At 37.2% G+C, this 25,335-nt stretch overlaps 1 protein-coding gene across 1 annotated transcript in view; it reads left to right on the forward strand.

Annotated features, from left to right (window-relative positions):
• The first annotated feature begins 2,845 nt into the window (after positions 1–2,845).
• Positions 2,846–25,335, forward strand: part of LOC113053030 (receptor tyrosine-protein kinase erbB-4-like) — a 300,154-nt gene continuing 277,664 nt past the window's right edge. The window contains exon 1 of the mRNA XM_026217631.1: positions 2,846–3,340. Coding sequence (XP_026073416.1) covers positions 3,262–3,340 — 79 coding nt within the window. The 5' untranslated portion in view covers positions 2,846–3,261. The remainder of the gene's footprint in view (positions 3,341–25,335) is intronic.

Consider the following 25,335-nt stretch of genomic DNA (forward strand, 5'->3'; position numbering starts at 1 on the left):
CCTGTTGTTCTCTTACATCAAAATCCACAGATCCACAATTGTTTAGAATGGTTGTAAATTGTGTTTGATCTGTGCATTTTTCTCTCCTGATTCAGATGAGACAACTTTTTAACAGTTTGAAGTTTAAAATATCTTGATAGATCTGTTTATTACAAACACGCAACATTGGCTTCAAGGAATTTTAATAATTGGACTGGACTCGTGTGTACAACTTGTGGATTATTGCAATATTTTTATCAGCTGTATGAACTCTCATTTTGACGGCACCCATTCATTGTAGAGGGTCCATTGGTAAGCAAAGTGATGTAATGCTAAATTGAAATCTGTTTCGATAAAGAAATAATCGATAAAGGCCTGAAGGTGAGTTACATTTCAGTACATTTTAATTTTGAACTATTCCTGTAAAGAGTGAAATTTTGTTCAGACATGAAATTAAATGCAAACATATTGCTATATGGAGTTTAACCCCGCTTCATGTGCAGCCTATATTTAAAAGACATTGTTTTATGTGATGCAATGAGTTTTTACATGGATTGATACTTTAATAGGACTGCTTTTCTTTTGCTTTGATAACTAACACCTGAGTTATTATTTTAGTTCAGTTTGTGCTCTGAACCATGTAGCTATAATACATTCAGTCTGATATAATCTCTAGTGATTCTGATAGTCTGTCAGGAAATAGTATTTCCAGAATGTAAATCTTTTAAGTTTTTCCCTGAATTAACTAGCCCAATTCTCTGGTATACGTTGCTGTTGGTCTTTTGTGGCAGGCTGTTGAGCGTCAATGCCGTTTGAATGCAGGAAGTGTAATGGGCGATGGCAGGGGAGAGAAGGACACTAGGTGGAAATAAGCTCTGCCTAGTTTGATAAAGCCGCTTCATTACTTGGATATTGTGTGTCTGGAATCATTATGCATGGAAGGGCCTCTGGAGGCTCAGGTTTTATTTGCGGTCCTTGCACAGCTAACTCTCATCCATTAAACAAATCATGGAGTCATGTATTAGATTAGCTCTACACCCGGCATCAAGGGTGTTTTTGCCAACCAGCGAAACCTCTGCTATTCACTCTCCTAATCCGGAGAATGAATTATGCGATTGAGAGCATCTGGAAGATATTGTCATACATACCATTCTGAGAGATTTATTAAAGGAACAAAAAAGCCCATTCAAATATTTTGTCGCTTAATTGTGTTGTTTGGGCTCGAGCTGACAGATGAGAACAGGAAAGAGTCTTGTTAAGTGACAGCCGATGGTTTATAATGTTTATTCAAATTGAAAACTTAGTTACTTCTTTAAAAGAGCTTGTCGTCTGCATATAATGATAAGAAGGAAAAAAAGCCCATGTCATTTGGTTGGGTGGAAACAGCTTGATCTCCTGCTGGCTCTGACCCTCGGTAACCCCAGAGGTGTGGTGATGACTCCCTCCTGTGGTGAAAGGTCAGAACTACAGTAACTATGCAGCTATGACACACACCATCAGAATGAGCTGTCACACTGACTGTGAAAAGCATGAAAATAGTTTACAGGAATAAGGATGCAGTGAAAATGTTAATAAGATATGTTAGGTCGACCAGTTCCTGGTTTCTTGTAATCACCAAACAGCACGGTTATGTAAAATCTATAAAATTACTTTATACACACATGCATATATGTACTTGTATGTATGTGTGTATATGCATACACTTTGTATAATATGACTCTCTCTCTCTCTCTCTCTCTCTCTCTCTCTCTCTCTCTCTCTCTCTCTCTATATATATATATATATATATATATATGTGTGTGTATGTATGTATGTATACATCTGTGGGCTGGATATAATGTTTCAGTTTTGTACAATCCTTCGGAGATGTGTAATATTAACAAATGTATATTGAGGTGCACTAAAACATCAGCAGTTTTAGTCAACACAAAATAATAAAATATCCAAACTTTGTTATTGTATCTTTCTTTTGCTCTTGAGTAGTGTGGCTGTGTGACCAGTTTACACGAGGGTGTGTGTGTGAAGCATACCAGATGCTTATTATTGCATCTGACTGCCCTTGTCTTGATAGCAGGGGTGAGCGTGGAGTGTGTCATTGAAGGGACCTGGCTGAGTGTCAGATGGTAGCTTAGTGGGCCGAACCAGGAGTTTTCCAACCTAAACTGACCTATGGTTTCTCAACCAACTCTGGGACTACTAATTAATAATGCTAGATTTTCTCTGAAAAACTTCATAATATGGTTCCTTTCATTAATAACATGGAATGGCTCCTGGAGTAATAGAAACCTGTAAAATATCAGCCAATTTCAAGAATATTTCCAGCTCTTGAGGAGTCATTTAATCTTTAAAAGTCGCAAAACTTCTGTAGACAGTGTGCATGATTATGCACTAAAATATTTAATGAAGTAAATATTTGCTCTTTTTGAGTGCAAGGACTATATATTGTTATTTTCTTTAAAAAAAAAAAATCTAAATGAAACAAAACAAGTCATGGACAACACGTGTAAATTTATTGAAATCTGACATTAAAAGGTACATAGCTTGTATGGTTTATATATTTACCATATTTACAAATAAACGAAAAGTGTATTTTATAAAAATAAATAAATAAATAAATAAACAAAAAAAAACAGGTGCTACCATTGTACCGTGATGGTAACCCGTGGAAGTACTATACTTTTTTTTAAATATATTTTATTAAGTGTAGGCTACTACACACAGATTCTGTAGGCTATGAGCTTTATTCGAAATAACGACGTCATGCATTCTCTGACAATTCATGATAGGTGTTTTTAAACCTCCTGAAATTAGAACAAACGCCCTGTTAAAGAAGACGCCGTATGCAGATCAAGACAGGTGTATTTAGAAGCGAGCGCCTCTTGAGCCAATGAAAAACGTACGCTGAGGGTGGGAGGCCGGGCACTTTCCTAATTATACAGACTTTGGACCAATTAGATTAGCGGAGGGAGGTGCGTTGTTCGCTGGGGGCGTGTTTTATGCTTTGTGCCGTCGCAGCGCTGATGAGCGTCTGAAGTAATGGCATGAGCCTTGCGTCGAGATCCTGTCAAAGTACCGTACAGCGAATTTCTCGCACCTGAACTTTTACACTCTTTCCCGAGGACTATTTTACCATTTAAACGGGACGTATTATTACGTTATTTACTCTGTCACGCAACAGCAGCACTTGAGAAGTCACTCCACCGCACTTGCGTTCCTGTCTTGAGACATTTAAAATAAAAGGATATGGTGTTGGACATGTGAAATACACGGGCAACTTCAAACATGAAGCTGGCATCTTCTCTGTGTTGCCTCGGGTTTCTTCTCACTTCTGTGGCGGTCCGTCTGAGCGACTCGCAGCAAGGTGAGTAAACGACTGACCATCTTCTGTTGGTGTTTATGCGTCTCGTGCACACACCCCATAAGCTCTGCTTACTTTTTGTGGAAGCTTCTCGCAGTACCCATCCTCTAGTGCGAGGAACCATTTTGGTCCCTGTTAATCTCTCTTAACAATAAAATTCTGAAGTATATGTGCGTTGCGTGATGGTAAATGAGTGCCATTCATTCACCAAGACTGATGCATAGGTTTCATGCATAGAGTCTTTATGTGTGATGGTGTGAAATAGGCTGGCATACAGTTGGAGCAGTGGTGTTCGGCACTGATAGAGCAGAATGGCACTGTTGAAGTGGCAGTGAAAGAGGCATTCAAGTCTCACTGGACGTTTGTTTTGTCATTCTCAGCCCGTGCACTGTTTGAGAAAGACTTTGAGTGGTCATTACTCCCCATGCATGTGAAAAGTCACTTCTGTTGCCTCGAGTCGAAACTGTGCGTGTGACTGCTTTATAGTTGACTTTTCGGGGGCTGAAAAGAACTTAAACTTTAAATGTCAGCGTGCAATCAAATGCACCATATTTCATTTCTTACCTTTCACATTTTTCGATGTAGACATGCAAAAACAGTGTTTTATGTAAGATGTTTTATTGTGTAATTTTAGTGGGAAACTCGTGGTCTGTTTCGAATGTGTTTTCATTGAAAGTTTGCTCAGCTAAACAGACTTCTCGTATTTGAAGGGCAAATAGCTTTATGACAAAATAAAACACATAACACGATTGGCAGATTTACTGTTTTATGACTTAATAACCTGAAAACACATTAGTGTGGTGTTCAGATCTCCACATGGTGGTAGTATATGAACCGAGATAGTCTGAATCACAATCTCTCTCTCTCTCTCTGTGTGTGTGTACTTTGACATTATAGTTTTTATGTATATGCATGCAAATAATGTCAAATTTAAAACATAAAAACAATGTTATTAAAACAATAGTTCCATGTAATATAAATTAAAATGCAAATAATTTAAGCAAGGCATATGAAACCCCCTCCCCACACACACACACACTGAATGTATGTGTATGTCAGTATGAAACCTCAATATTGATTTAGTAGTATAAATGATGCTGTATATAGCGACCGATCCTCCATCACAAAAAAAAAACACGAATCAGTTCTTATGGTTCGGTACTGATATCGGTGTCATTGCCAAAGCCATTCGCTTCTGTGCTCCCCTGCGCTGCCGGAGGAGATACTGGTCCAATTGTTATTTTAGACTAAATAAATTAAAAAGCCTGAAGGGAAAGCGATTTTAATGGGTTTACAGGTAAAACAACAACAGCACCATTGTAGGATATTCTGCAAAGTTACAGTAATTAAAAGTACATAAATAACACATTTATTTTGAAAATAAATGGTATAGCCTACTGTATAGCTCCAGATTGTTTTCTTTTACAGTAGCAAAACCTCTTTTGTGTGGAACATTCTTTTTAAGTTTCATGAACAACTGTTTTGAAAATGTGGGTGTAAAGAACATTAACCTTAGCAAAAATAACAACCATTTTAACTGAAATTGTTTTACACTGACTGAACTGTTGTTGTGTATAGTTCAAAATGTTCTGTAGTGGTTTGACATGGTATGCTTAATCTAAAACTGTTGTAGGCTAAATGTTTCCAGTTTGTCTATGATTATTGTGTATGCAGGCTTTATGAGCCAATATTAATATGGAGACGTGACATTTTAGTACTTGTAAAAATAGATTTGTCACGGCAAGGCTGCATTATAAAAGAACATGTAAAGGTAAAAATATAAGTTTGGCATATAACACACAGTATACATTTTTCATATCCATGACAGTTTTAGTCATTGCATAAATACATAGTTTAATAGTATGAATAACTACTTATTATCTAACATTATATATATATATATATATATATATATATATATATATATATATATATATATATGATAGGTAAAAATTGATAGCCTGAATGCACTGTAAATTGCTTTGTCTAAAAGCATATGCTAAATGCATAAATTTAATTTAATAAAATGTATATATATATATATATATATATATATATATATATATGTATATATATATATATATATATATATATATGTCAATAATATGTTCATTTTTGGGAGTTATTGTTGTATCTCATCAGTTACAGGTAATAATTTGGGCAAATCTTGAAGTGCTGATTGCAGAGTTGATGAAAGGGTTAATGATGATGATGATGAGAGATCTGACCACTGCAGTGTGCTGTTGTGTAGTTGGCTGTATTCCTCATTATTGTGGTCTGTATCGATTACCGCTCCAGTCTGTCTGAAGACGGCTGTGAATTTAAATCAGTTTCTTCCATGACATTTAGGAAGCCGTGCCAGTAGCAAGACTTGTAGGGAATAGCAGGATCACAAATATCAGTTTGTTAATCGGCTTAGTTTTGGATTAAATCCCGTCAATGAGACTGGCTGCTGAATAAAATTAATCGTTCAGCAATTTAACTCTCCTTCTCGCTATCTGATCTTTTTCTTGGATAGATTCCCTGTTACAATGGAGCTGTGTAACAAGCATGATAAGTGAATAATATAGTGTACACTAGTTTCTCTTCATATAATACTCTTAATATTGAGAAAAATATTAGCCAAACTGAACTAGATTAACACCATTTTATTATTATTATTATGTAGATTGCATAAAGAACCTTGCTCAAGTTCATGTTTAAATTAAGGTAAGGCATTATTTTGTTAAATATTAGGTTATTATAATGTAATATTTTTATCAAGCCTTTACATTTCTTTGTTAGTATTTATTTGTGAATGTGAATATTCAGTTTTTGATGACTGTGGGGAAAGTATGTTATCTTAGCTCACCTCTCAAGGTTTCATTCAAGCTTTTGATTGACAGGTCCCATATGAGGCCAAAGTATCCCACGGGAATCTTCCCTCTTTTTCCCCCTTGCTTCCTGGAAAAGTTTCACCAGTCTGTTAAATGCATTTTGAGTTTGCTGTCTTCCCTAATGGAATGCTTTTTAATTGCTGCTTTTTTAATGCTGTTGTTTACTTAAACCTTTATAAAATGCAACTCCGTCTGTGGCTTATGATATAACAGACTGGTTTGTAAAGCATTGCATATTTATTTTCAGGTAGCCACATCTCAAGTGCACAGTTCATGTAAATGTTTTCACGATGTGGCACAGACAGGAAGCCCTATCAACAAACAAGGGTATTTACTTTTATCGTCGCAGGCGAAGCACAGCATCTCGCACTCCTTTTTTATTTCATCAAAATGAGAGGCCACAGTACTACAAACTCCTGCCCACACAGTAATAACCCATTGTCTCACAAAAATGTATTGGTCCAAGAAAGGCAGGCTAACCCCTGAGCCCGTGTGTCTCAATGGGAAGAAAAGAAGCCTTTGATTCTGTTAGGAGCGCCAACTCCTGCCAAGCGAAGGCGGTTTCTTGCGCAGCGTGCTGCTCTCTGCTCTGGCTCTGAGTGTCTTTCTCTCAATGGAGCTGCACTGACTGACTGCTGCTGCTGCTGTACATGCGCCGCCTCATCCTTCCAGAGGCTAATGGGAATTCAATGATTTGTTTGAGGATTTGATCATAGTAGACCCGCTGCTGGCTCAAAACGCATTGCTTATTCGTTCTGTCACTCTATCTCTAGCTCTTCGACTTGTCATAGATTTCTACACTGATTTAACCAACAAAAGCTGCCCTCTGGCTCCTTTGATAGATTTTTATGAGGCACAGGGATGTCTTTTTAAAGGAATAGTTCACCCAAAAAGAAACATCCTGTCAAATTTACTTTCATTGTATATAGCAACACAGATTTTTCTTTCGTGTTGCACAGTGGGAGAAACAATGTGAAGGTAAGTAAATGAAAAACGACTGTCCTTTTTAAAAATTCTTTAGCAAGATAACTTCTTATGATGTTTGTCTTGTTCACACAGAATGTGTTGCATTAAATATCTTGATAAGCTGGAACTGACACACGGAGGCACGTATTTTTGATATATTATTACTCTGTTGCCCAACATTAACACTAAATGTGCTCTTCCATGTATAATTATGTAAACATAGAACATACTTTATGTAACACATATTTATATACATGCTTCTCTATTTAATAATATACAAACACAACTGTACAAAGACCAACAATTAATAAATAATAATGATAAAAATTTAAAAAACACTAGAAAATCCTCTTTTACTCTCATCAAACTACCTTTTTCCCCCTCTCAGCATCTAGAATTAATTAAATTACATGCTCTTTTAGCAGTTACTAAGCAGAATTGTGTTACAGTTAGTGCCAATAAGAAGTGTGAAATGCCTTTATAAAGCATGGATTTTAACACTTACAGATACCGCACAGTGTCCATAAAGGAGAGATACAGAAGGAATGTGAAGTGTGTTTATAATGTTGCCTTTCTTGTGTGAATTTGTATTCACGTGCTGTGTTTACAATCTTTTGTTGCTTTGACGCATTACTGAACTGCTATCAGTATTCAAACCGTGGGTAAAAGGACATGGCAACTCATATGTAATTCATAACGCAAAATGATTTGCAGACAAAACATTTATTCTGACAATAGCTTTTCCCATACGCTGAGTGTCTAAGACAGGGGTGCCCAACCCTGCTCCTTGCAATCGACTGTCCTGCAAAGTTTGGCTCCAACCCTAATCAAACACACCTGCCTTTGATTTTTAAGTGAGCCTGAAGACCTTAATTAGTTGCTTGAGGTGTGTTTGATTAGGATTGGAGCTAATCTTTGCAAGGCAGTCTATCAACAGGAGCAGGGTTGGGCATCCCTGGTCCAAGAGAATCACATCAGAAAGAAGTCGGCTATTTTCCTTTCTTGGTCAGTTACACGTTAAGTCAGAAGTTCAAATCATTTAACCTCGGACTGCGCAGCTCTGCTGGCTAGGGATGCTTTCTCTTTATCTAGTACAGCAGTAATTGTTAGATCGACCCCACGTACTGTGGCTGTTTTCTTGATTCCCATTTTCACAAGTTCAGCAGTGATGTATTGAAACGAGAGCAATCTCACCTTGAAGAGAATGTGCTGGAATCGAACTGTTTTGAGCTAAGAGAGGCAGTAGAATGATTACAGCATGACAACACCTGTCTGTTTTTGGGCATCTCTGTGTAACTTTTGATTTACTCTGTTCCCAAAAAAATTTCTCTTCTGAGTTTACACGTGTGTGTGTGTGTGTGTGTGTGTGTGTGTGTGTGTGTTTGTGTGTTTAAAACCCCATTTTATTTAAAAACTGCTGGGTTGTGTTTCAGTGTAGATGGACCAAAACAGAGACACTTTGGCGTGGCTGGCCACATTCGTATGTAGTATTATTTCTTTAATAATAATACAGAGTATGTTGAGGCACAAGTAAATGGTGCTATTTTTTAAGGATTTAATGTTAGCACTTAGATTAATATTTTGCTAAGGACTACATAAAGGTTTGTAAGGGAATTTTCAATGTAATTAGCTTTTTTTTTATGTGCAAACCAAAAAAATAAAAATAAATAAATAAAATGCACTGTGACACAAGTGCTGTCAAATGAGACTTGTGTTGAAACTTTGTTTGTTTTATTGAATGAAAGTAAAGCCAACATGATTTTGGGAGGTTTTCATGAAATTGCTAGGGTATTCTGAGTGGTTGCTAGGTGGCCCTAGTCATAGTGATCCCCTCATATGGCTCTGGTCTCTATTTCAATGTTTGTGGGATTTCCCATCCCCCCCAGCTTTTTTTTACCATGCAAACTTTGCAACACAGTTGCTTTAAAACTGAATATCTTCTTGACAAACCACACAATTTAGGTCTCATTCGTGTCTGGGAAAATAACAAGTTAAAAAGTGCCAAAAGTCATAGCCAACACTGCCGTTTGATGTAATTTAAACATTCCAGCTAATCATTAGCTAAAATTTTCAGATTTGCAGATTGTAGTCCATTTTACCAAAGTCAGAGTTGAGATGAACAGTTAAGTTTAATAATAGTTCTGTTAACTTTAAAGTGACACAGGTGAAAGAGTGACAGCCAAGCAGGCAATAAACAGTACAGTGGCAAACAGCAACTTGCTATTGTTTCACGCAAACTCAAGTTCAACCTCTCCGCTCTGACAAAATTCATAACGTTCAGTGCTCTGACTCATTATACAAAGTGCTATTCAGATGTACATGAGCTATTCAGACGTCCGTGACTGTGATGTTTGAGAGCTGCTTTTGTCCCTCTTTCGCAAAACCAAAGACAGGCTTTGTCAGCCTACAATTAAGAACAGCAGAGGGGCTGTTAATAAGTGCCATTCCGAGGATTTTCTTCTGCTTGAGGACAGAGATGGAGAAAACGAAACATTGGCTCTGATTGACATTACCAATCGTTTAATACCGAGTCATCCTGCTCTCCAGGCTTCTCCCTCCGTCTGCTTCAATTCTTCCTTTCAACTTCTTTCGTCCCTTTTCTTGTGCATGCTACAAAAGGAAAATTAGAAAGGAAATTAGTGTGACAATGGATATAGGCCTAATCTTTGCTAAAACGCACGCATTACTGAAGCGCGTGGAATTAAAAGCAATTGTACCGAATTAATTGTGCATCCCCAATTTCTTGTCATTTTTGCCCCTTGTTGTTCCCTCTGAGGTCGCTGACATCTAAGTGAGCTGTTTCTCCTTATTTAAACCCCACCCTCCTCCCCTTTTGCTTTTTCCGAACTCCTGAATAATGAGCTTAACAAATAAAAGAATAATTACAGACTCGTGTTCTTGGCTATAAAGGATATGCACCTCCCTCTAATGAGCGTTTCATGTTTTTCTTTCTTTTGAGGGACTGCTGAAGGGCCAGTTTCTCTGTATGCCTCGCATTCTTTCTCTGTAATCCTTTTTTAAAATATTCACTGCTAATCTGCATTTACAATGTAATTACAGGAAGGCTTTTAGCGATACTGACTGTTTCAAAATGACTGTGGTACACAATTGGACTTAATCTTGATTCGCTAATGTGTGTAAGTAAATAACAGAAGAACAGTCAAATATGTGGATGAATGGATTGGCGCTGAATATTTTACTGGTACGTGTCTTTTAATTAAGTTTATTTGTGGACCCTTTTTACAGACTGGTGATAGCAAAACAAGCAAAAAATAATAATTACTTTATTATACTACATGTCTTCATTCCTGTTTCACAGACTGTGATGACACATTTGCACAGTTATTGGTAATTAGAAAAACTAGCTATTTTTATTATTTAATTATTTAAATGGGCATTTATAACACTGCAATTTTGTTTTAATTACCTTGGCATTACATAATAAAAATAACATAACTTAAGGCAATCCGTTTCTCAAAAGTCCCACAGTTATGTCATTACTGTGTAATTAAATGTTTGTATTCCCTCTTAGAGCTAGATTTTGATTGTGCTGCACGCAACAGACACATTTTGTCCCCACTAATGAAGCGCTTATGGATATGAGCGGTTATAGGTGATTTTGCATCTTGTAAGGAGACATCAGGGAGAGGGGAAATAGAAGAAAAGGGAAATGTGAGTGCAAATGAAAGATTTAGAGGGAAGGAAAAAGACACTGAAAAGAAAGTGCTTAAGAGAAAAGTGAATGCTTATGCTATTTATGAGAGTAAAATGGAGAAACATGAAGTGAAAATAAATGGGAAAGTGAAGCAAGAAGCAATAGCATGATTTAAAGATTGAATAAATATGAAAATGAAATGACCAAAGGTGGAAAGGGAAATGATGAGACTGAATTACAGGGTCAGGCCAGCGCTGCGTCTGCTGATCTCTAACGTTGGCCAGCAGTTTATGCCAGTCTCTGTGGACCAGCAGTCACCTTGGTGCAGAGGAGAAATAAAGTCGGCCGTAAAGGCACATAAAGCACTGAATGAGAGGAAAGGGGGATAGGCAATTGACCTTGGCTGGCTGATTGACTCCAGGAGAGGTGAGCCATGTGCTGAGCAAGGACTGTCGTTCAACTTGAGGAGAGAGATGCTCTCTTTGTCTGTGTCTGCGGAGTTATTTTTCTCTGTGAAAGTCTGTTTTTAGCTCTGTTTTACCTGGAAGTGATACTGAGCAATTTCCCCAGTGAATGGTCTTTGAAGCAAGCTCATTCTTCTGTAGATAGTAGAGTTGGAAGCAGAGAACTTTTTTTTTTTTCATGCTTTTTAATACCAGGAACTTAAATGATGTTTGAATGACTCTCGTGAGTTGGTTCTTTTAAGTGAATCAGAACCAAACATTGCATAATAAATAAATAAATTTCCTGTGTGAATGACTCTTTAAAAATGAATCATTGGTCGCACTGGTTTATAACACATTCGCTGGTTCACTGTATGTTGTTTTTAGTCCAACTGATTTTCAAGTGAATAAATTTTATGAGCCTTTATTTCTTAGTGAATCAAAGTGCAAACAATGTAGTCCAACTGATTCCTGAACAAATTATTCTCATGAGCCTAATCTTATGAGCTTCAGCTTACTTTTTTAATTGTTTGGTTCGTGAGACCTAAGTCTGTGTAGTTACTGGCTTGTTTTTGCAGTAAAACTATTGATTCAATAGTCAGTGGACTGGACTGATTGTGTTTGTTTTTTGTTTTTTTTGGCCTCTAAAAGGACTATAAAGTTCTGAGCATATTTGTGTAAACAGACTTTTTGCAAGAATTAAGCAATTCATTTAGCAATAATTTCATCATTTGGAAATGGAATTGCATGTGTGTTTTCCCAATTAGTTTTTGCCTCAGAACTACAGAAAGAAATGTTAAAATCCCTATTCAGTATAAGGAGATTCGGTAGAGTAGAAAATGAAGGGCAGCACTGCAGGGTTTAGTAGGACTTTGGGCTTTGTATAGCAATTTTGTTGCAATGTCATCTCTGTTGAGTTTTGCCTTCTGTGACTATTTACTGTGGACAGTGGTGCTTAATCTAGTAGTCCTGCTAGCGACCTGGCTATAGATTTAATGGTTCGTTTCACCCTTTACACGCGCACACATGACTGAGACTGAAACTTGCTCTGTAAATGCTTCATGCTGAGGTGTCTGCTGGTTGAATGTCCCCTGCTCTCTGATACACATACATAAAGACACATTAAACCCCCCAGCAAGGTGAACGGAATGCTGATGCAGGATTCTTTTTGGAAAATGGAGAGAGAGAGACGGCAAACACTGAGAGAGGCGAGGGAAGAGGATCTCTAATTTTATCCACAAAGACTTGAAGGCCAGATATTCGCTGCTTTCTTATTTCGTTCCCCTTTTTTGGCATGGTGTAGAGTGAAAGGGGCAGGGGTATGGTTCCCAGGAGTGCTGGGTAAAGCAGCCACTATCAGAGTGGCTGGACAACCCAATTAACCAGAACTCACTTTGGAGCCACAAGCCTCTGACAGGGACGTTTCATTTTGGCCGGCCATCAGACACTCAAAGTCTGTCATCTACACAACTACTGCATGTTGTTCACTTTTTCGGTTTCTATCACTGCTGCTCCATCCTTTCTCTCTCCAAACTCACCGCTGGCACACCCCAGGGATGCCCGAAGGATTATGATCTGTGGTACACTGAAGAAAAATATGTCATGCAAAAGTTATGAGTCATGCCACCTACTGTACAGCATTCACATCCTATGCAAAAAACTTCAGATTAATTATTTATTGTTATTTAGACAGGCAAATTGCATACTGGTATGCCTATTCATATTATAAATAACTAATTTACTCAATCAGCAAAAATCTGCGTTTCAGCCTTTAATCAAAAGCCATCATATCAGACCTCCTTAATAATCACAGTTCCAAAATGAACATTTTACAGAAGTACATTTTTTCTGGTGACTTTTATGTGGTTTTCCACACTATAAAAAAAAAAAAATGGAAGTGACTGACTACTGTTAATTTTTTTTTTTTTTAAAGAAGTTAAATTGGTGCATTTAATTAATTAAAAGTGATAGTAAAGACTTGCGTTGTTACAAAACATTTCAGTTTCAAATAAATGCTTATCTTTTTGAATTTTTTTTTTCAGTCCTGAAATATTTACCAACACAAGTGTATACAACATTGATAAGAAATATTACTTGAACACCAAATCAGCATGATAAAATGATTTCTGAAGGATCATGTGACTCTCTATGGTATACTGGAAAACAATGATAAGCATATCATAAGTTTTAAAGGCTTTTATTGGCAAACAAATATAATTCGTTTTTTTACAATGTTGATCCTTGTTCTTCATAACCTCTGCAATTCGCTTTGGGATGCTGGATATTAGCTTCTGAGCCAAAACCATAAATGCCTGCCCACTGCTCCGGGTGTGTGTTCACTGCTCTCTCTGTGTGTGTGTGTGCACTTTGGATGGGTTAAATGCAGAGCATGAATTCTGAGTATGGATCACCTTACATGGCTGAATGTCACTTCACTTTCAATTCTTTATCACTCTTGCTTTGTGAAATGGTGCCCCATCATGCTGGAAAATGCACGGATCATCACCAAATTGCTCATGGATTGTTGGAAGAAGTCTCTTTTGCAGGGCGTTTTGATGCCATTCTTTATTCATGGTAGTTTTTTTGGGCAGAATTATGAGTGCCCACTCCCTTCCCTACACATGGGTGGTCTTGATGATCTGGTAAATGGTTCTTTCAGGTGCGTTATTCTTTGTAGCAATTTCCTTGCATGTGATTACCTGTGTTTCTTTGGAGGTAACCACACTGCTAACATGAGCACAATGATTGGAAGTAATCAGTTTTCTCTTACAATCTAATTAGTATAATAGTGATTTCACCTGACTAGTACTCATTGACATTTTCACATGTGCTGCCGAAATGATTAGTCAATGTTAGCTGGTCATTTTGTGTTTGGATCAAAAAAAGTGAGTTGTTGTTGGTTTTTTTTTTTTTTTTTTTTGTGAAAAGTTAGTTTTTTGGCCAATTAATTAAAATGCATCTGATAACTCTACACAATTATCTAGAAACAGAAATGTGGAGATGATCTGTATAAGGAAGAAGAGGAACATTAAAGGAAGTGCTTGGCAAAGAGGGATGCAAGCACAATGACTGGTTAATGAATACGTTTGTCATGAACTAATAAAAAAAAAAGATGCTATCGGTATGATTGTTTTGAAAGAAGTCTCTTATTGCTTACCAAGTAATATTTTTACGTATTAAAGTAACATTATAGTTACAGTTTTTAGTGTTTTTCAATATAGTGATTAATATGATAATGGAATATAATATGATTAATATGGAAACTGACTTTTATTTTGTGATGAATAAAAAGCAAAATGCTGATTAAAACATAATTTATACGAAAGAGAAAGCGTAGGTAAATATGTAAAGTCTTTATCATTTATGAGTTATGCAGTAAGTGGATCTAAAAGAATGCATTTTAAAGGGGGGGTGAAATGCTATTTCATGCATACTGAGTTTTTTACACTTTTAAAGAGTTGGATTCCCATGCTAAACATGGACAAAGTTTCAAAAATTAAGTTGTACGTTTGAAGGAGTATTTTTGTTCCCAAAATACTCCTCCTGGTTTGTCACAAGTTTCGGAAAGTTTTTTTCGAGTATGGCTCTGTGTGACGTTAGATGGAGTGGAATTTCCTTATATGGGTCCTAAGGGCACTTTCTACCGGAAGAGCGCGCCCTCCCGTATAGCGAGGCTGAGCACAGACATTTCACTGATCAGAGCGAGAGCGTCACGAAAAGTCACAAAAGAAGTGTGTTTTTGGTTGCCAGGGCAAGACAACCCTGCACAGATTACCAAAAGAGAAACCGCATGGATGGAGTTTATTTTTACAGAGCATCAACGGAGTTGTGCAAGTGTTTTTGTTTGTTCCCTGCATTTCGAAGATGCTTGTTTTACAAACAAGGCCCAGTTTGACGACGGATTTGCATATCGTTTATTTCTTAAGGATGATGCAGTCGCAACGAAAAAGGGTCACGATCATGTGTTGGAACTGCAGGTGGTGAGTAAAACTGCTTAAAATGTCTCTGCCTCCTTGTTAGTGCGTACGCCTCCCATGCCGGAGACCTGGGTTCGAGCCCCGCTCAGAGCGAGTCGTTGCTGCTGCTGCTCTTGTTCAGTTTCAGCCTCGGGATCTGATTCTGGATCATAAATAAACGGCTGAATCTGACTGTAAGCCATGGTTTGTTTTGGATGATGGTTTTTTCCTCACGGTAATGTCACAGTTTCCACATGCTCTCAACGCAAAAGCCTACTGGCGCTCGTGATTCTTTAGCTCCGCCCCCACACGTCACGCCTCCAGCCGGTCGTGTTTTTCCGGGAAAAATCGGTACAGACTATCTTTCTTTCTCTTATGAATATAATAAAACTAAAGACTTTTTGGAGTTATGAAGGATGCAGTACTACTCTATAGGTACTCAAGATTAACAGGATATTGAGTGAAAACGAGCATTTCACCCTCCCTTTAATAGTTTTGTGTCCTCGGTGAATTAAACTCATGATGTTTGTGTAACACTATGTTCTATATATTTTCCTAAGGTTCCCTAATGGGTCAATTAATATCATTTGCTGTGGTCAATTGTGCAGCTAACCAATAGAATTACAGGCATCCAGCAGTATTGGAACACTTAAATGTTTATGCCCAATTACTGTATGCCCTGAGTATCCGGAGCATCTCCTCGTGTGATCCTCACATACTCTCATCGTCTCCCGTGCTCCTCTTAGCATGTGGTTAGATTTCTTCGCTGTGGCCTATGGGGTGATTAATACCCATCTTGGTGTTTCCCTGACTCCTGTCCCATTATCCGAGTCCTGTGTTCTCTCCTGGGACTGAGCCTGTAAAAGAACACCGCACTCGGAGACAGGCCAAAATCCATGAACAACAAACATGCTGTCTCGGAGTTAAACTGCCCCTGTGATGGAGGAGCCATCCCTGTGGAGTTTCTTTGATCACATGATCGAATGTAGAACATATCCAGAATGTTTTCTCCCCTCAGACAACACAGTGTCTTCTCAGGTAGCTCAACCTGAAAGCAGTTTTGTGATTCAGGTTTGCTTTTATTCAGTGTAAAAAATACTGGAAGCTGGAAGGGGTAAAAATGCTGTCTCTTTCTCTATATTTCCAATTCATCCGCTGACAGGCACAGGATGAATAAAACATTGTACAAGACATTGTACAGCTTTTCGCACTGGGAAAGAGAAAACTTGTCGTAACCCTTCTTTCCAGTTTACCCAGAAAGTGATGGTAATATTATATGTCGCTATGCTCTATAAAGCAACAATGTTTTTTTTTTTTTGCTCTGCATTTGTTGGTTGTTTGTTCTGCTGTGGGCATTTTTATGATATGTTTATGGCCCAAGGGCTGGCTCATTGATTTAAAAAATGTTTACAAATAGTTTTTATAAGATAAAAATAATAATTGGCGTAGTTTTGGATATTGATAAATTTTCCAGCATTCCATTGAAATGAGACACGAAATCAAGAAAATACAGAAAAAGTCAAGTTAAATATCACTTATGAATACTATTTTATTAATGAAATAGTATTTTATTAATGTGTCCGTTCCAATCACATCCCTTTTTTTTTCTTTCTTTTTTTTTTTTTTTGTATGAAGATCAGATTGAGACATTTCATTAAATATTAGACATAAAATCAAGAAAACACAGAAAAGTCATAGTTAAATCTCACTTATGAATATAATATTCTATTGTGTGTCATTTCCATCTGTCAAATTATGCAGAGCAAGTATTAAAATATTGTTTAATTGTATTAAGTGTATGTAAATGCTGGCTACAAAATAAATCTTACCATTATATCAATATACATGTGATGCAATTTAATTATACTAGTACGTTAGAAAAGTGTATTTTTAAGGGAGTATATTTTCTAACCCTCTACAGCACCAAAAATGCCCATGTTATTCCCAACAAGTGCCCAGTTGAAGAGACACCCATAGATTCTTGTTACTGTCTCATGTGAAATGACAGCACACATCCAGCTGGGCCTTTATAGTGTATTCTTGTTTTTCTTTATTTCTCCATTCTCTTTCCTATGCATAATCCAGCTGGGCGTTTTGTCCACTTCGTGCTCTCTTCTCAGAGTTCATGACTCGTTCAAGCTCAGATCTAATTAGGGTACTTGTTAAACTCAGTTTATACATGTTTTCAGTGCCCCATCTCTGCCTGAGCAAACCAAGCTATAGCTATTGGCGCCCCGACCTGTACACATAAATTACGCGAAATAGCAATACTTTTTTTTTTTTCCCCTAAGGTCCCCCAAACCTTGCTTGGCTTTCGAGAACAGATGAGATCAAGATTACCCATGGCTGTTTGTCCATAACGAGCAATCTTGGCTCTGTGGTTGCTCTTACTAGGTTTGGGGTTTAGAGCAGAATGTTTGAGGAATATCATACTGTGCTGCCTGTAATCACACTGTAACCTCTCCATATGCCCAACCTCATCTCCCAATGCCCAGAGTCCATCCCTTCACACCCTGCCCATCCTCAATGAGCTACAGTCAGCAATGTTGCCAGTGCCAGTGTGGCATGGGTTTAATTAGTAGAGTATAAGGGCACCCAGCTGCCAGGTCCCATCATTCTAATGGGCACTCATGCTCCGTGCCCCTGGGGGAGCTGGCAGGTTCAGCAGCTCTTCCTGCTAGCACTCCTCCATAAACCCGTCCAGCAAAGAGAGAGTCTCATTTTCTCTGCTGTTTTGTAATTGTGTGTGTGTAGTGGGGTCTGAAAGTCCACTTGTGAAAAATGCTTCTGTTTTGCATTTTTTTTTTTTTTTTAAATGTAGTAATAATAAAAAAGTTTAAAAAAGTAGAAAAAAAATGGTCTGTTCCTCTTTTGCTTTAATGAGAGTAGAAGACATACTGTAAACTTCAAGCTTGTATAAAACCTGATTATCAAGTTCTCCAGCATGATTTGTGGTTTATCAAAAGAGCATCTTGTGCTCTAAGGGAAGTATGGAAAATTTTAATTTTGTCAAATTGTGCTTCTTTAATAAGAAACAGAAATATTGCAGAATCTTGAATATTTCTTATAAAAATTTTCCCTGAAACTGCTCTTTCTTTTCGTTTTTTTTTTTTTTTTTTTCTACTTTTGGACCCCGCTGCACGAGTAAGATTAAATATTACCATATTTCCAATGCCATAATTGCATTTTTATTCTCAATGTCCTGTTTGATATCATAGCAGTTTACACAATGTTACGAATCTCAGCTGTGCAAGTTATTAAATGTCATCTAATATTTTGCTGCCTAAGAAGCTTAAGTTAAACATTTATTTTTTGGGGACCTTGCAAAACTCTACGCAGAAGCTTCTGATATAGCAGGTTTAGCACTTTGTGTTATTGATCACTCTGTTACTTCTCTGTAACCTTCTGTCATTGTTGTGAAGGGAGAAGCCCAAAGCAAGGCTGAGGGAACCAGGACGCTCTGGTCTGAACAGAGCATTGCCACTTCACTGGCCAGTATTTCCAACAGTGTCTGTGCCAACTTCAGCTGCAGAGCACAGCAACTTTTACATTCTCTACTCCGCTGCAAGCAAGAATTTGTAATAACTCAACACATATGACATACTTCTCCCACACACGCACAAAAAGTTTTGAGTTGCACGAGTTGTGATGGATAACATCATGAAACATGAAAAAAGATTAAACATTCATAAAAAATGAATAACAATGACTAACAAAGATTTTACTGAAATTAAAATAACAGAAAATAAAATAACATCTAATTTTAAATATTAAGAAAAATCCAAAATAGAATTTCAGTGATATTAAAAAAACATTATCAAAAAATCTCATTGATGTACATTTGGTTTCTCAAATGAGCCTTGTTATGATAGTAGTTGATATAATTTCAATACATATAAGTATAGGTGACTGTATCATGCCAGCTGTAGTTTGACATCAGCAGCATCTAATCAAGCATGATTAGTGTCTTGGCTGCAGCTTGTAACTCACCGGTCTTCCATCCACCACATCTGTACCAGTTTTGGGGGCATCAGAGAGGGAGGAAGTGGGAACATTTCCCTGCTTTGTAGCCATCTGCCCCTGCATTTTCTTAATTGAATTAATTAGAGCAACAAACCTGACAAAATGCTCATTAGAGCCTCTCTCCAGATTGAAGTCCGTGATGGTGAAGTAGGGAGGGCATGGAGGACAGGTGATGCTCCACCCCAACTTGAGTGTACCATTAATCGAATATGGAATGATTTTCATGCGTTTTGTTCTAATATTGTGACATTGCTGTTCACTGTCTATGTATAGTTTGCTCAGCATTTGATTAGTAGTTTGTTGTGCTTATTTGATTCTCTTTAGCCATAAGTACACAGAAACAAAGTTTGATTCATTGTCATTTGATTCACTGTTTGTCTGTATCTATCTATAAACAAAATAATTACATAATCTTCATTTAAAACTTAAGAAAATTGGTAATTTTATATAGTTCATGTATGTATTAAATTAACTTTATACTATATATTTTACACAATATTTAATCAGTTATCTTTGTAATTCAGTTATGTTTTCATAACTTATAATTCAGTATTTTTATATATATCAAGAAACATTTCTTCTTATTATCAATGGTGAAAACCGTTGTGCTGCTTAATATTTTTGTGGAACAGCATTTATTTGAGAAATAGCCTTAATCTTTTGAAACATAAATATATTTAGTGTCACTTTTCATCAAGTTCATGTTGAATGGAAAATGAAATATTAATTTTCTAAATAAATAAATACATTTGACCCCACATTTTTTAACTGTAGTGTATTTTCATTAAATCCAAGAAAAGGGGGACAGGTATATAGGAAGGTAGGCTTTCTCAAAACCAAGCTAGTTCTGGATCAGCAGGTGTCCTTTGATAAGGGTCACTAATGCTAGCATGCATGGTGGGAGACGGATGATCCAGCACTTTTTGGCATCATTGTGTGAACACAGTTGACATTTTTCTCCTCTCAGTATCTCCTCGGGGAAACACCTGCTTTCAGAAAGCTCTTTTACTATGCTTTAAAGCGGTTTTGATAACATAGGCTTTTGTAGGGTGCTTTTGAATAGATTATACATTTCGATTGTTTAAAAAAAGAATTATTTGGCTAATTTGTGAAGCCTTAGATGGTGTTTACATGGAAGAAGGGAACTCTTTTTATGTGCTTTAGCCATTCATTTACACAAGTTATTTGTGGACTTGAAAAAACAAACAAAATAAAAATATTTTCTTTTGTATTTTTTGAAGATCCCTGTGAATGGCTATGCAAAAGTTTTTAAGAAGGCAATTATATATATATATATATATATATATATATATATATATATATATATATATATATATATATATATATATATATATATATATATATTTGTTTTTTTACATTTTTGTACAGTCTTCGTTGTGTATATGGCCATTTAGGACTGGCATGTTATGGTACCAGATCATTGTTGCAGGGACAGTCACATCTTTACAATTTCAGAGTGCACAAGTAGCGAATGTGCCATTAGGTGCAAATGACATGGGGGAAGGTGTTTAATTTGTGTGCTGTGTCATACAAGATTGGCTCATCCTTTCTGCATTTATGTCTCTGTGAGTGAAGGCTGCAGTCAGCGTCTTTGCTCAACCATGCAGCATGATTGCATGTGACTGCTCATCTTTCTCTTGTATTTAAGGGTCTGTTCTTGTTGGAGCTGAATGAGCTTGTTTATGTTTGTTTGCTCATCTAGGTATCCAATTTCTCATCTCCCCATGGTTTACCCAGTTGAGTTTCTGTAGCTGCTGGAAGCAAAGCACAACTTTCAGAATAGGCTCCTAATTAGTGGAATTAGCTGCAGATCAAAGAAGACAATTAAAGATGGTACTGGCACAGGGGCGGGCAGGATGCCGACTTCATTTGCATCACAACACTGCAGCCGTGGTCGGCATGCCGGCAAGCTCTTTCTCCTAATTACTGCCAGCCTTAACTATATGGATGTTGGGCCGACTTGCACGTCAGATGAGTCTGCCTCAGTTGCATGGACTACTTACTCCATCTCTCTGACACACATAATGTACACGTGTGTGTGTGTGTGTGTGTGTGTGTGTGTATATATACTTAGAAAGTTCAAATGAACAGCATTTATTTGAAATATAAATTATTTTGTAACATTTTAAATGTTGTTCATGTCACTTTTGATATATTTGTCTATATCAAAAGGTGACCGTAGTCTTTTCGAGTCTCGGGCTGGCAATACCACAACTGAGGTGCCCTTGAGCAAAGCACCAAACCCCCAACTGCTCCCCCGGTGCCACAGCATAAATGCCTGCCAACTGCTCCGGGTGTGTGTTCATGGTTTGTGTGTGTTCACTGCTGTGTGTGTGTGCACTTTGGATGGGTTAAATGCAGAGCACAAATTCTGAGTATGGGTCACCATACTTGGCTGTATGTCACTTTCACTTTTTCACTTTATATTATTCATTCAAAAAGGGAAAAATAAACCTTAAACAAAGCTCCTATTTTGAATAGGAATCGTGTGAGTTGCTTTCTTCATTCCAAATGGCCATGTCTTTATGATAATATTCATGTATTGGAATGCTCAGGTAAGATTATGTAAAAGCGACACTGATTTAACATGGTCTATCAGCCAAAAAGCCACCGAACTGGCAGGTGCTCAGTGACAGGTTGACTTTGACCGACCGCTGACTTGGTGTGTCAGGGCCTTTAATGGAATCAGAAACAGAATTCTGACAACAAAATCATCAAGAGCAGAGCATTGTCATGAAGAATAAGCCAATTTGGGAAATTAATTGATCAAGAAGCCCATAAATTCACTTGTTCATAATAAATATTATATGAGACGCACTCAAAAATGTTCTTTCTCAGATCATGTGGTCAAGAGTACAGCAGAAGAAAGCATACTTTGCATGTTTTATGCATGTCTGAGACGCTTTTATCATTGTGAACCATAAATAATCAGACAGTTGTTTTTTATTGTGTAGCATTCGTGATGAGCAGACATCACTGATCTCATGTCATACAGGAGCGATGTTTCGCATCAGAGAGCATGTCTGCTGGATTCTCAGTACTGTCATTCAGTTTCAGTTCATAACTGTGAGTTCCATCTGAAGTGTTTGATAAATGGCAGCTCTTTAACTGAGTTGACCTCTTGTTTCTGCAAAAGTGTCATTCTTCAGTGCTCAGGAGACCCATCCACACTTACGATGGAGTGGAGTGCAAGAGTGTAAATGTTGTTCATTCACCACTACTCATACTCTGACTGTTCCGGCTCTGGACAAATATAATATAAATGTGCTATACTATGAACAACTTTGTATGAAAGATGTTTAAAGACTCAAAAGGGTTCTATCATGAGATAAGAGTTAAGTGTACTATATAAACAGATGACTTCAAGAACTGGCAACTTCCATCCTGGCTGGGAGGGAAATCTCTGCGTAACAGAATACAAACTTCATAATCTTGGGAAGAAGGAGGCGGGAACCGGCGAACATTCAAATAAAAACTTTAATAATAAAATAAACACAAAACAGCGCGACAGCCCTGCCGTGCACAAACAAAACCAAACAAAAAATAAAACCCAGACCTGGTCCTCTCTCGTCCTTCACTGTCATCGCTCCTCTTTTGTATCCTTCCAATCTCCTCCGTGGGACTCGAGACCGGTGAGTGGAGCAGGTGTCACTCATTTCCCCAATCACTCCACCGGCCTCGCTCCGTTCCCACGGCTCTCAGCCCCACCCCACTCATCCCACTCTGGAAGCCAGAAACCTAAAACTGTTGATAATGAGGAGGAAGCAGAATAGATACTATATCCTAAACGCCAGAACAACTAGTTAATTTGAAAGATGTCAAAGTCTATCTGAAGGATCTCAAAGTTAGAAATAAGTGGCTGAAGTATATTTTTTAACAGAAATCCTGATCATCACAACATTTTGGAATGCTACAAATAACTTTTTTTTTATTTTTTCTTATATTTAGAGGGTATTTATACACTGAAAAATATAGTATATTTATAAAACAAATATTTGCAACTTTTCCTCACAATTCTGACACCATTTCTTGCAGTTGTGAGTTTACAATTATTACTTTTTTCTTCCTTCGGATTTTGTGTTAGAAAATCACATTTGTGAGTTAGCAAGTCAGAATTGCAAAATATAAACTCATACAGTAATTGTGGGTTACGAAGTCAGAATTGCATGATATAAACTCACAACTGTAAGAAAATGTCAGAATTGTGAGCTGACTGTTTTCTTCGGAATTGGAATTCATAAATCCCAGGTTTCATAAAACCTGTGATTTTATATATTATTATAAAATATGATTTATATTTTATAAATATTATACTGTAACATTTATTTGAAATAGCCTGTAAGCCCTCCTTTAAGTAATCTAATTTGATGCAGCTTGCTGTTTTATGGCGATGGACTAATGTAGTCTCAGGTCGTAGTGTCCATGTGGCATACTAATTGAACAATGCATGGCTTTTTATCTTCTTCAATGAGGACAGAAGGTTGAAGCTTTGTCTTATATGAGGTGTTTTAATTGTTTGTCAGCATGTCCCTTTTAGCTTCTGGGACAGTCTTTGATTGATGTTACTACTAATCACTATAATAGCTGCTGGAGCATAATTCTGCCAACTGCATCTCTCCACCGGCTCTGAAAAAAGCCCCTGGAGTATGGCTGCCTTCTGCTCCGATCAGGCGATGAGAGGGAGGAAAGACAGGGTGAACCTGGATCATAAAAGAGCTGGGAGAGACAAATGAATGCCTTCTCTTCTTAATGTAATCATCAGATGTTCAGCGGTGGTCTGGGAGTGACAGATGCTGCTGTAGAGAGCATGCAGGTCAAATCGGAGCGTTTAGACATTACAATGAACGCATGTTTCTACCTCCTCTCCTTTGTGTGGGATTTATAGGCAGTTTTGTGGCACTTGTGTTCAGCTATTTAACATTTCCAAGTTGGCATCAAGTTTTCAGAAAGTAAACACTAAACGGAGCCAACAATGTTCGGTGGTTTTTCCTTTTTAACGCTTCTCCTCCAGCTAGCTTTTGGTGTTATCCTCGTGTTTCTGTCCTTTGAATGCTTTAGTTTTCCACATTTATGCAACATAATTTCGTCATTTTCGATCATCTTTTTTAAAATTCTTCCGTCTTCATTCTCTGTTTTCATTTTCCATGCTATCTCTTCATTACGCTCAGTAAATAGTGCTCATGAAATGGGATTGTTAAATATTATAGTCATCTATAAAAGGGCAGCTGTATCAGAGCTGATAATGCCACATGAAGAACAGCCGGCAGCTTTGGTACCTACAAAGGACTTCTGCGGCTAAAAGAGTAAATGGAAACACCCTTTCTGCACTTCCTGATCAACTTGTTTGAGGAAAAATAACTCAAATTGTATTTATAAGACTAAAATTACGTGATGACTTTATGGTGTACACACAAAATGTTTATTAACTCTGCTGTGATACGCTACTGTTTTTGTTAGCCTGGCTAATGAGATATATAAGCATTAGTTCTCCCAAAGATTACAATTCTGCCATTTGTTCAGCCTTGTGACATTCTAAACCCATGGGACTTCCTCGTTCCTGAGTAATAAAATTAAATAAGGAAAAGGAAAAAGAGTCAATACGATAGCTTTGTGTAAGGAGTAAAAACTTTGTGTTGAAATCACGTAAATTAGATCTTTTCTTTTACATTTTGGGTGTTTTTTTTTTTTTAGTAGCAGTACTGTTAAATTTGATGGTGGACATCAACATGAAGTTGTTTTTAGGTTGAAAATGTATATATTTTTACACTGAACAAAGTATATAAACATGCAGCCTTTTTAAAGTTTAAGCGAATTGCAGAGTGAAACAGCATGTTTAATGAGAATGAAATGTAGGACAAGACTTGATTTAACCCTTCTGGAATTGATTGGAACATGAAAAGTTGGTGTTTCATAAGTAGATAAACAGAGTTAAACCAGATACATAGAGTTAGGCTGAGAGCAATTTGCCAATTCATTGCAAAAAAGCTATTTGGTTGGTTATTAATCATATTTAGACAAGTGGGGCACTTAAGACAATAAACCCATTTGATATAATGAC

This window comes from Carassius auratus, chromosome 34, assembly GCF_003368295.1.
Source record: "Carassius auratus strain Wakin chromosome 34, ASM336829v1, whole genome shotgun sequence".
Taxonomy (NCBI): domain Eukaryota; kingdom Metazoa; phylum Chordata; class Actinopteri; order Cypriniformes; family Cyprinidae; genus Carassius; species Carassius auratus.